General features: G+C 45.8%; 2 protein-coding genes across 3 annotated transcripts in view; one reads left to right on the plus strand and one right to left on the minus strand.

Moving 5' to 3' along the window:
• The window catches only part of GLRA1 (glycine receptor alpha 1), a 96,117-nt gene extending 88,819 nt beyond the window's left edge, over positions 1-7,298 (plus strand). Inside the window, exon 9 of one of the 2 annotated variants that reach the window (XM_013984908.2) lies at positions 278-7,298. In XM_013984908.2, coding sequence (XP_013840362.1) covers positions 278-589 — 312 coding nt within the window. In that variant the 3' untranslated portion in view covers positions 590-7,298. The remainder of the gene's footprint in view (positions 1-277) is intronic. The other variant, XM_013984909.2, reaches the window with a different exon arrangement.
• Positions 6,456-13,046, minus strand: part of G3BP1 (G3BP stress granule assembly factor 1) — a 40,087-nt gene continuing 33,496 nt past the window's right edge. Inside the window, exons 12-13 of the transcript XR_002339497.1 lie at positions 6,992-7,177; positions 6,456-6,643 (exon numbers count right to left, since the gene is read on the minus strand). The gene's annotated coding sequence lies outside the window, so the exon portion shown is untranslated. The remainder of the gene's footprint in view (positions 6,644-6,991; positions 7,178-13,046) is intronic.

A 13,046-nucleotide genomic window follows, 5' to 3' on the forward strand; every position in this document is an offset into this window, starting at 1 on the left:
GAAGGAAGTCTTCCAAGCAGGTGACTTGCCTAAGGTCATACGGCCAAAGAGACCTGAACCCGTTCCAGCCTCGAGGCCGCACTCATCCCCTGGTCTGCATCTGTTTCAGCACACAAGCGGCGCCCCTCTATAAGGCATAACTCCCTAGCCAGCCAAAGAGCCTTCAGAAAGCTGGAGTGGCGCCGCCCAGGAGGCAGGGAGAGCCAGGCGGCGGTGGCCTGGCCCCGGGGGAGTGCCTTGCAGGGAGGGTGCCCAGCCCCTGTCTTATTTTAAGTAGAGCCCCATGTTGAACCTGTTCCAGGAGGATGAGGCCGGAGAGGGCCGCTTCAACTTCTCTGCCTATGGGATGGGCCCCGCCTGCCTTCAAGCCAAGGATGGCATCTCGGTGAAGGGCGCCAACAACACCACCACCAACCCGCCTCCTGCGCCATCCAAGTCCCCAGAGGAGATGCGCAAACTCTTCATCCAGAGAGCCAAGAAGATCGACAAGATCTCGCGCATCGGCTTCCCCATGGCCTTCCTCATTTTCAACATGTTCTACTGGATCATCTACAAGATCGTCCGCAGGGAGGATGTCCACAACCAGTGACGGGTCTGGGACGGGGCGGCTGGGAGAGGGCGGGGGAGGAGCGCCGGAGTCCGAGGGCCGGAGGAGGAGGAGGAGGGGAAGCGAGCGAGAGGGGGCCCCCAGCCTCTCCTCCTCGGCGGTGTGTGCAATCCCCAATGCAGCGATGCATGACTCTTCGAATGTGGCACTATCTATTTAACCTCGGGGGGTGGGGGGGGAGCTTTTCTAATACAGGAACGGAGGGGCGGGTTCTGGGTGGGGGGGCGGGAGCGGGAGCAAACAGCTTTCAAAAATGTGAGTCCGTAGGCTGCGCAGTTTTTCCCGTTTGGAAGGAGAGTGCAGTCTGCCCCAGCGCAGAAAGGAAAGCAATGTAATATATGATATATATTCATGCTTAATATTAATGCAAAACCACAAGAACAAAAGATTTGTTTCTTAACCTATCAGCCTAGTAACTGCTTAAGTTTTTAAAGTCACAGACGTGATGGACAATTTTTCCCAGAGTGGAAACAGTCACAAATCAGCTTGCTCTGGCGTGTGTCCCACATCGCACCCCTCCAAATGCCATGCCTCGCTCCAGACCCACCCCCAGCGGACACATGCCAAAAAGCCATTTCTCCTCTGCTTCAAGAGGGTTGTGCGGCCAGGCACGGGTAGTGGCCATGGGGAGGAGGGGAGAAAAGAGTCGGGAGTGAGAGAGAGATGGGGCATTTCAGAGACCCAAGGACTGCACATCCGTCCTCACATCTCCAGGCTAAGGGCCTCTCTGAGCTGCCCCTCTCTGAGCCCTCATGCTTCTGTGCTCAACGCCCACCTCACCCATCCTCCACCACCACCTAGAAACGGCCGCCGTAGTTTTTTCATTATATTGCCAATATGCAATCTTTTTTATGGTTAAAAAAAAAAAGTAATAATCTCAAGAAATAATATGCAGATAGACAGTATAAACAGATGCACTTTTTTCAGATGTCTATTTTTTTGGAGAGTCTCTTTGGAATTGCAAGTGGGTGTATGTTCGCGAAGGTCTGAAGGAGACGTATGAGATTGTGGTTCTGCAGTGTGAAGTTTTACAAGGGGAAGGGGTAGTTCGGAGGCCTCTGCTGCTTAAATACGGGTGGAAAGAGACGGTGATGTTTATAACGCCTGCTCATTATAGTCACATTTCATATACCACTAACAATGTGGGAAGCCTGAGGGCATGACCCCATTATATTTTTATAAGTCTTTTTTTGTTTTCCTTTTTGGTGCTTTGTTTAGCTTTAACATTTAGGAAAGTTAGACAAACATTCCTCTTTCCTTCTAACTCTGAAGTGCCAGAACTATCCAAGATAGCTAGGGTACTCCGGGGGAAAAGGAGAGGGACTGGGAAGTGAATTGTGGGGGACAGGGGGAGCCTGCTGGAAGGCATGGACATTCAGACCCCCGTGGGGGTCAAGGAATTAGTGAGGAGCTGTGTCCAGCAGCCTCTGCCCATCCCCGTCAAGAGCACTATGCCTGGAACGATGGCACGATCACTCATAGCATCCTCTGTCTTATGGCCCAGGACCGGAAAGACTGGGGTTGTGTTTCTTTCTTTGCACTTTAGTATCTTCGCTGTGCATCAAAGTCGTAGGCAGACAGTAAGACACAGCTGACAATCAGTCTATTCTGAGGCTTGGGGTTCACTTGTATCCTTAGAGGGTATCCCCAAGGTAGGGTAGGACAGAGATGAGACCTCCTCCCTAGAGCACTATCCCCAGGGAAATTTTTCCCAGTCCCTGTGGCACAGTATTTAAGGTCCACAGAGGCCCAAAGAAACAGGCCCAGACAAGGATCTAGAGGGACTTAGATTTAAAAAAAAAAAAAGCTCTATGCAGCCAAAAAGGATTTGGCTTTGCAGCTTCAATGACAAAAGTTCTTTACATCCATCCAAGGAATCATTGCCTTCCCTTCTCTTGCCCTGTGTAGACCAGAAGGCTAAACTACATTCTAGCCTTGGAGGATGTGGAAGAGAATCTGGGATCCCTTTTTCTAAGAAGTGTTGAGGGAGGGGAGCCAAGTGAGTAGGGAGTCTCTCATCTAAGACCACCCTTTTCCCCACAACTAACATGTGGCTAAGGGAGGAAAAGTTAAATTGAGGGACTTGTAACAACTACTACCAGTTCAAGACTAGAATCTCAGCCTTTGAACTGCTGTTAGCACCTTTCATGAGCACTATATTCACTTTACTTAAGGAAGAGGGGGGAATCTCAATGCTCAAGTGGCACTTGAGTTTTTGGAGAGGTTATCAGCCCTTTTCACTCGCACTTTATTCACTTTATTTAAGGGGAGAATCATTTTTAAAAAATTTTTAAGAAGCCCTTCTATTTTACCCATTTCTAGATTAAATTCAAAACATCTAAAGTCTAGATGAATCAGGCAACAAAGGCTAGGCCTCTGCCCATGACTAAAGACCATACCCACTGTTCTAAGACATTCGGGATCCACTCAAACAGCAAAGTCAAAGTGTCTGGAATCCCACAGAGGCAGAGAAGTCACTGGGCCACTTGCCCAACCTCTGCTGCATCCTTAAACTTCTGCCCCAGTAGTCAACGTGTGTGCCCACTGGGGGCTGACAGGTCTAGGTGATAACACCCAACAGACCACAAATCATGTTTATGATTCAGAGGCAAGGTGTCACCGACATCTCCTCAGATATTCCAAGCGTGGCCTCCCCCAGACAAAATAAATGTGAGTGGACGCATGACTGCAGTGAAAGGAAGAATGTGACCCGTAGTCCTGCCATTAATACGCTGGGTGACCTTAGCCACTGAAAATTAGTTTCTCTGAACACACGACGGGGAGAATAGTGCGGGTGATTTCTGACTCCCTCCCAGTACTAACTGCTCTCTATGTGCTTGAACTGGTCCGCAGGAACTCCCACCACAGAAAGTTCAAAGTCAAAATCTCATCGTGAATTAGGAATGGAGCATGCTCAGGGAGAAGACGTTATCATTAACGTGGGATGTAGTGAGAATTTAGCAATTCGTTACATGGATTTCATCATTATAGAAAATCAAACGAGGTAACTGAGGCCAAATATTATTCTAGGTGGCGCTCACAAACAGGAAAGCCCTTTCTTAATTTCCTCTTCCGCTTGTGCAGAGGGCATCAGACCTTCGGATGACACATGCCGAGGGCTACAGTGGAAGGAAAACCAATTTAGGTGTGATGAGTGGTTGACTGGTTTTCAAACCCCTTCCATGTATAGATCAGTATTTATGCATGGAGGGAGACGGGGATACTGGCACACAGGAGTGGGTGGTTTTGCCCCTCTAAAACTGCAGCTAGTCCTAGGAGCCAAGTTTAGGAGACGTCAATTAAGCAGCTAACAAAATCAATAATTTCTCACGTATTAGTTTACAACATATCTCATTTGTTTCAAGAGCAGCCAAAATAAATGACTCAGCTCTGACAACCTCTGGTCCTTTCAAATATTCAATGACTAATGCTATAAGGAGTAACAAGAGGACAGGCATGAACAGAAAGAAAAATGTGTGTGTGTATGTGTGTGTGTGTGAGAGAGAGACAGAGACAGAGAGAGGCCTTGAACTTAACTGTATTTTTAGTTCAGGTCTACAAAGTCAAAATGTCATTCAATCCAAATTATTTCTTCTAAGCTATCAATAAATAAGAAATGTATCCCTCTAAAAAGTTCACCAATATTTTTCATAGGTTTTTTTTTTCATACTAGGGAGAAAATAAATGGCAAGAGATGGTTCCCCTCTTTGAAAGTATGTATTTTTATAAGCATCATTAAAAAGAGATGAGATGGTGTGTTGTGAGGCTCTGTTGTAGATTGCAGGGTACACTGGTGCCCCAGCAAAGCTGGAACCATCGCGGATAACAGTCTTGTGAAAATTAGATTCCTAAGTTCACTGCAACACACTGAGATTGAAGACTCGTGAGTTATCATCCCGCCTGCAGTGACTGCCTCCTTAGGAGAAGCTGGCAAGCAGCGGGTGCAATCTGTATCAGCCTCAGGATGGGAATCGAGAACTGAGAGTCGCACATTCCCCAGTCTGGATGGAAGCCCAACCCAGGGACAGTGGACACCACTCTGGAAGCCGCAGCTTCTTCTGCACATTCAGAAGGCTGCCCTCTGCCCCAAGTCTGAAGAGGCAGGCAAGATCAGGTCTTCTCTGGGAGCTACGGTTCTCAGGGTGACCGGAAAGCTTGCACCGTGAGGGGCTGGAAGGCCTTTTGAGGAAGGGAGAGTGGATCTCTGTACCCTACTACAGAAAGCATCTTTGATGACCCAACCAAACCTCCTCTAAGCAGGAAACATGGTTCTTAAAATATAATTTAGCTTTTTGTTCCTTCTACTAAGTACCTTCTCTCAGAAACCAAGTCCTAAAAGTTGCATGAAGAACCTCCTATGCTCCTGCAGCCCTACGAAGCTTATCCTGACTGAAGGAAGGCATAGCAGACAGACACTCTGTTTTGACTGAGTTTGAGGTTGCTCTTAACTACCTGTAGCCCTGTAAGGAAAAGCCTACGTGGGGAAGGCTTTGGTCTCAGAGCATCCTGAAATCCCAATAGACAGGAAGAACCTCCATGGGTGGGTTGAAATCCTTGCAGTAAGGATTAAAAAATCCTGAAATGCTGCCCTCCCCATCCCCAACGTTAAGGGAAGCCATGGCTGCTTTCTGGCTGTCCCACGTGAAGATCTCAGGGTATCAGGGAGCATGAGGGCAACCTGCCAACATCTCTCCCAGGCCTGAGTAGCCTCGAATATTGAGGGCCCTGACTAGATGCTGCCTCTACCAAGTGATTATCCTGTTGCTTCCTTAAGGGTTTCTCAGGCTGTAAACAGCGATGGCAAGAGATAGGTTTGCTCATACGTGGGTGCTGTTTCATGCTGCTTTGATGGACCCGTGTGGTTATTTAAAGCAATAATTAAGGTGCTTTATCATTCTTTGGAACAGCAAAATGAGTTCCAAAGTAGAAATTATTGCCCAATAATTTCTAGGATCATTAAGGCTTCTTCAGCTAGCATCCAGACCGTAACTTCTCCCTCTTGCTCTCCACCCCACCTCCGCCTCCTCCTCCTGCCTCCTGTCAGCATTTCCTGTTTCATCAGTTTGTGTATCTTTATTTTGTGAAACCCAGCTCTGCCAGAAGATGCCGATGCATTTGAGGGGTAGGGGATGGGGGGCTGGAGTGGGGACTAGAATGGACACAGTCTCGTTCATTTTAAGGTTGGGATTTCTATTCTTCCTGCTGCACCTGCATTTTGACATTTCACTGCTCTGAAAAATTCCCACTGGAACACTGAGTCAACAAGTCAGAGTACAGGGAACGGCAAGCCAAAAATATACCCTTCAGAGAGCCCAGTAATGAAAACTATATTCTATGTGAGGCCACTAACCAGTTAGAGAGCAGCACCAGCTACCTAATCTGGAGATGAAAGACATTTGCTGGCTACATAGATTCCAAGCATGATGGGAAACCCATTCCCACACGTGCCCTGTCTCCTAGCTCCCCCTTTGCATTGCTCTTGTTTGGCCGGCCTTTTCCAGACGCAACTGTTTTCTTATGCAACTTCAGAAACCCAGGGTCCTATTTAAACATACCTGCCCCCTGCAGTGGACAGGGTCAGTGGGAAGGGGCAGGGAAACAAAGGTAAGCAACTCCATCTTTCTCAGCGCCCCCCCCCGCCCCCATTAAAAGGGGGAGGTGAAGGAGATATTTTTCAAGCCAACCTCTGGATACTTGGAAGGGTTGAAGAAAAAAGTATCCTGTGTGTTGTAAAAGGTGTCACTATTTCCCCATTTCAGTGTCAGGCTTGGGTCCCCATCTCAGGCCGTCAGTGGGCAGGTAGGGAGAAGTTAAGAGGAGAGTCTTGGTCCTCCAGGAGCTTACAATCTTTTTTTTTTTTTTTTTTTACCATGAAAGTCTAGGCATTTCACACTATTGATAGACTGACTAGCTTCTCACCTGAAAATCCCATCAAACATCAGGACAACATTCCACTCTGGTATTTTAGCATGTATGTCCTGTGAAGGCTGTAACCCATTTCCCATGGCAATGGTCTGATTCTCTCTGCCAGAGACACTGGAAGAATCAAAGAGAAAGGCATCAGAGCAGAATGTGCGAAACCTCCCTGGGGAGATAACTGCACTGTCTCCACGTCCCCTCCCCTCCTGTCCCCCACACACCGTTTAATAACAAGAAATTTCCAGCAAGACTTAAGAATATTTTCCTCTGTTACGTTAGCTACAGGTACAGATAGGGAGAAAAAATACAATAAAAATTAAAAAAGGGACTACTCCAGACCCCTAAGGATGTTCATCTAAATGCATCCCATTAGCTGGGTCCTACTAATAGAGAAACGACATTACAGCAGGTATGGCTGGAGTTAGCCAGCTCTCTCCACACTCCCACCCCCAAACAAAACCTCACCCTCACAATGACGTTCTGAAACTGCTTCCGCACTCCTGCAACTCCAGTAAACACTCCTTATCATCAGAAAACACTGCTCCTGTCTTTCCCAACATGGATCTTTTTATGCTTTGTCAATGGCATCTCTTCAACATGGTTATAGGGTGACATTATGACAAATGACCTTCATGCTCCCTTCATCTGGCCCTGAAATGAATGAGAATATTGCAGTGTGAGACTTTTTTCTGGTGCCCAATATTAAAAAAAAAAAAAAAAAAAAAAATTGACATTTTTTTTAAAAACCCACCTTAGATTTCACATAATAAAATGGAAATGATAGTGTTTCCATGAGGAAACCAACTGTTTTCTACCCCTGCTCCCCATCCCCAGAGAGGTTCAAATCAAGGATATTTTAAAAGACCTCTAGAAGGGCTAGGTGCGTGATGAAACAAATATAGTGCAATGGTAGTGGCTGCGTAGTCTAGCTGGTTTAAATACAGTCGCTGTAAACTTCTTTCCTATTTTCCCTTCAGTTTCCTCAGAGCCTCGGTTTTCCTATCCATAAAACAAGAGTAGTGAATTAGAGGACCTAGAAGAACTTTCCCAGCTAGCAAGTTGTTTTTTTAAGGCCACCTCTCCAGTTGTCTTTTAGCCCCAGACGCTTCATCTCTGCTCAGCTGTCCCCTCTAAACCCATTCATGGGCTTACGGGGGCGGCGGAATGGGCACGAGTTAGGAGGCCGAGATGCAAGGAGGCAGGGGATCGAGCTCCAATTCTGCTTCGTCATGTACTCGGGGCAACATCCACATCACAGGCTCACTGGCAGAGCGAATGCTCATTCCACCTCCTCGTAAACTACACAGCATTTTCCTTAAGCTCCACCTCTCGGCAAGGCTTCATCACTTTTCCTGTTTGCTATAAGAGGTCATCAAAGAGCTTTCTTTCAGAACGAGGTTCCCAAAGGGCCAAATCCACCTGCCCTACAGAGCCGCTGATTCAGTGACTTTTCAGGACTGGCCCCTAGGATTCCCTCACTGGTGAACTACTCCACGCTTGCCTCAGAGCCTGCACCCACACCCAGTCCTAAATCCTAGTACCTGCATCCCTTTCTCCCATAGGTATCATGTGAATACCAACTAAACAACGTACGATGCGGAGCTCCGTGCTTTTCAGTCACCTTGTGAATCAACCTTGAATATCACAATACTGTCGAGCACCTAAGGTAACTCAGTCTCTCTGAGTTGTAGAACTTAATTCCCAAAATGGCCCGATCCTATTTTGCCTTTTAGGTAAGGAAACTTAGGCTCAAAAAGCTTGCGTCACTCACCCAAATCAAGAGCTCACTGAGGTTTAACATCCTGACACAGACAGTGGGGAGCTAAGTTTTGGAACAATCCCTGTTTCTTCACTTCAATAAATTATTTCACTCTGTGACCTTAGTCCCTCGCCTATAAAAAGCTTTTTATCGGAGTTCCCATCGTGGCGCAGCAGAAACGAATCCGACTAGGAACCCTGGGGTTGTGGGTTTGATCCCTGGCCTCACTCAGTGGGTTAAGGATCCAGCGTTGCCGTGAGCTGTGGTATAGGTCACAGATGCAGCTCGGATCGGGCATTGCTGGGGCTCTGGTGTAGACTGGCAGCTATAGCTCTGATTAGACCCCTAGCCTGGGAACTTCCATATGCCGTGGGTGCAGCCCTAAAAAAGACAAAAAAAATTAAAAGCTTTTTATCTTCCCAGATTGTCACATATAAATTCAAGTAACTGATGTGGCAGTTTATTTTGTTACTAAAAGGCAGTATATACATGAGATGTTTATTAGCTTAACTTAAATGCATCTTATAATGATAAAACACATGGTTCCTTTTGCCTAGGAACATTCCAACATCCCTAAGTTTAATCTCCTATAACCTGTTACATGCCAAGGTCTACTCTCTTAAACTGGACTGGAAATCAAACATCTTGATCAAGAACCAAAGATGATCCTTGGCCTTCCTCTTCTCAGAACTTGGTAATGAACAATATAAATCAGCCCACCTTAAGAGTCCACTAATCTAGTTTTCGGTGCATGCAGGATTTTTCATCTATAGAATGTAGAAGAGGGCTAATGAGCAAACTCCAGGGCCGAGAGGGAATTAACGGCATCTGTCGTCCTGCATGAGAGGTCACCATGTACCTAGGACAGCTTGGATTTGGCTGGATTCAAGGGTAAGGACTAAACCTTTTCTGCAAGTCTCTCCTAAGTCTAGAATCCCTTTAAAACATTCTCCAACGGAGAACCTACCACAAACAAGGCACAGGAACCAAAGATAAGAATTTAACAATTTAGTGAAGATATGACATGGATATCAATAACTAATTCAAGAGAAGATGTGACAACACATGCGGCAGAGAAGATTTCACAGATTGTGTCTCACAGGGACAACCCCGGGTCTCTTCGAGGATGGGACATTTGAGCTCAGACTGTAAACAAAAAACTATTTTCCATGGCAGTTTGATTTTTAGATTTATATAATTGTGGTCTCACCCATCTTTCAAAGGGTTAAACACAAGTAACCCCAAGCAACTGTTGAGGTGAAGAGCAAGCCACTCTTTTTAGGAGGCAGGTTGGAAACAAGAGTACTAAGTGGCAACCTGACCGATGTCCCAGTAACGGAGGGACTTGTAATGGCTCTTTATGACTATATAGGCTCTGGAAATGAAGTGGGAAAATGGAGCTATAGGGAAATAGATGGATGAAACCTTCCCCCGACATGCTCTGAGAATTTTAAGTTACTGCTTGCCTCCAGTCCTTTCTGTTCCCGACTTAACCCCCTAGGTAACTTGTTATGTACAAACTTGCCAGTCCATGGGGTAGGCCTCTTACTACAGTTCCTAGGACCCCCTTGGCCTGATCCACGACTCTTCAGCTGTGCCCCCAAGTTTGACCTTTGGCATAACAGGACCATAGCTACCAGCAGGGACACCAGGCATGCCTCGGCTATTGCTCTAAGGACCAAGACAGTGCCTTCCGAGAGCTCTAGATGCTGGTGAGCAACGTGACACTCTGAATGGACACTATTTAATGACCGCAAGTTAGATTCAGTGGGTCTCCAGGCAGCTACTGAGTACTTTGAATGATACTTTAAAAATGTCTCGGGAGTTCCCGTCGTGGCGCAGTGGTTAACGAATCCAACTAGGAACCATGAGGTTGAGGGTTCGGTCCCTGCCCTTGCTCAGTGGGTTGACGATCCGGCGTTGCCGTGAGCTGTATTGCAGGTTGCAGACGTGGCTCGGATCCTGCGTTGCTGTGGCTCTGGCGTAGGGTGGTGGCTACAGCTCCGATTAGACCCCTAGCCTGGGAACCTCCATATGCCACAGGAGCGGCCCAAGAAATAGCAAAAAAAAAAAAGACAAAAAAAAAAAATGTCTCGGCCTAGAGAAAGCAGCTTAGCCCTTTAAGGTTTGAGTCAGAAGCTCAGGGAGGTTTCAAAAGAAAGCATCACAGTCGGGACTAAAATACGCATATTCTTTCCAGGTTTTCTATCAGCTTTGTTTTTAACCTCCCTACACCTGTCAGTCTCCATCTACCTGCTATTTATTAAGCAGTGTACCATGAAAGAGAAGCATCAGAATGAAGTACAGCTCCTTTTCTTATAGGAAAGGATAAAGAAGTACCAAAATAATTTCTAATGAGGAATGAAGAAAATGTGACAAAGGAAGGTGCCAGGGACCACACCTAAAATAAATCATGGAGCGTTTCATGGCTTAAGGGCCATTTGAGCAGTATTACGTTAAAATAACGAGTCCCCGCTCTGGCACAGTGGGTTAAGAATCCTGTGCTGTCTCTGTGACAGGAAAGAAAAAAAAAAAAGTAGAAAACAAGGCAAAACCAAAAAAAAAAAAAAAAAATGAGATTTTGATGGACGGGATAAGAATATTCTGGCAGAGGGAACGTGAATAAACATGTGGAGGTAATAGTAAGGGGTACAATACAAGGCACAGTGACTATTCTTTGGCCAAAGTGTAATGAATGGCAGGCACGTCTGCAAAGACAGACTTGGAACACATCAGAACCACCTTCAATGTCAGGTAAAGGGCCAGGACTCTGAGCCCGACAGCTGTCAAAGCCAGACCAACAGGGTATTCCTTCACGGGCAGAGCAGCTCACTCTACCCCTCCAGTAAGTGGAACTCCCAGCCTCATCACTGCCCTGTACTTCTTGGAAAGAACTCACCTCTTCCTTCATTCTCCTCAGCACGTATAGTTGGTACTCACTAGAAACTCACATCTTTGGGCCCTCAATTCAAGCCAGTAAGTATTAAGCGTTTAGTTGGTGCTAGACAGTGCTAGAAAGGGGGTGACAGAGGTACAGAAAAGTCCTGGTTCTACACTGAGCTCACTATTCTACATTGAGTCTGAAAAATGTTGCTTCTGCTAGAGTTTTATCTTCTGTCAAACATCAAGCCAAGCCACGACGTAGTACCAGGAAGGTATCTCTACAGGAGAGCTTGTGGATGTCCCACTGGGGTGCAACTCTGGAGTACTGGGACGCAGGTTCGATCCCCAGCCCGGCACAGTGGGTTAACGATCCAGTGTTGCTGCAGCTGCGGCAGAGGTCAAAACTGCATCTTGGGTCTGATGGGGCCCCAGAACTCCCTATGCCAAGCGGCGGCCGAAAAAGAGGGAAAAAGACAAAGGAGCGCTTGTGGTCCTAATACTATTACATTTGGTTGATCTGAAGTATTAAACAGTGCTGAGCTAGATGAAGAGTGCAGTCTAGCTTGTCCTTTTATTTCCAGCTGTAACGGAACGACTTCTCCCAACACAGCATCTCTCTATTCAAAGCATGAAACCATGTCTATAAAGTAAAAATAGTACGGGGGTAAGGGAGAGTCAAAGAGGACTAGAAAAAAAAATAAAGACAAAATGTTAACTGGTTTTTAGCAAGTCATTGCTTGTGAAATACATAAAAGAAGTTTTTTTAGAATGATTTACCTTTAGAAAGAATATTTTGGGGAAAGAGGTTAACATTACCTATTCTAGCAAATGAAAGATTGCCCCAAACCTTTTTTTAGACTGGTGCTTATGTATCAAATACACAGTTTTTCCATATTAAATAGATTTCTACCTCATTTAAAGGTATACCATACCCAACATGCCACTTAAGCCAGAATAGCACATTAACAGCTAAAAAATTGGACATGCCCATAACGCATTTCAGAGCATTTAAAACTCAGACCTATTTCATATTTTAGTGGTTCAGTCTCCCCAAACTTAATCCATTACATTTTCAGCTAACAGTAACAATAGTTAAATGAGATGAATTAAATCCCAAAGGAGTACACCTTACTACTCAGCATAGTGGACAGAGATAAAATACCTACCCGATTCTTGTGCATATTAGACAAACAAAAGTGCAATGTTCACCAAAAAAAAAAACTGAATACTTTCAGGACAAACATACCAAGGAACTGAGCAGCCTCCAAATAAGTCTAAAAAAACAGCACACACATCTTCAACCGCTGTCATCAGCAATGTACAACATGAACCACAACTGACCGGGACAGAACCCTCAGTGCTTTTAAGTCTCTAGGTAAGGTTGCCAAAGGGTGTCTGTACGTCTCATTGTCTGGATCAGTCCAAAATCACTTTTTCTAGAAGTGATGCACATTACTGCAATGTAAATAGCTGGTGTCACTTTGGGTGAAGCACAGAGAAGACAGAGAATGCTCACGTTCCAAGTGCTCAAACACAGGAGTGCTTCCAAATGCCTATTCTCTGGTCCTCTCCCAAGACAGGCCATTTCCAGAGAACTCACTCTCAGACTCTGCTGGCCAGGGAACTCATGGGAGGAGACTAAATTACCTTGCAGACAGAGTACCTCTGAACACTCCCGGGTGGGTGCTACTTGGAAACTGGCCCATGCAGAAGTGCAGATGAACTGGACTACCTGATATCCAATTCATAGGCACCATTAATGAAAAAACACTTGGACTGATCTAAAACATTCCAAAGTGAGTGTTAACACTATCAAATAAGGTTCAAAGTCAGTCACATTATTTTATTTATACTGTTTACCTTAAATAAACTTTTTTT

The sequence above is a fragment of the Sus scrofa genome, chromosome 16 (assembly GCF_000003025.6).
Source record: "Sus scrofa isolate TJ Tabasco breed Duroc chromosome 16, Sscrofa11.1, whole genome shotgun sequence".
NCBI classification, from domain to species: domain Eukaryota; kingdom Metazoa; phylum Chordata; class Mammalia; order Artiodactyla; family Suidae; genus Sus; species Sus scrofa.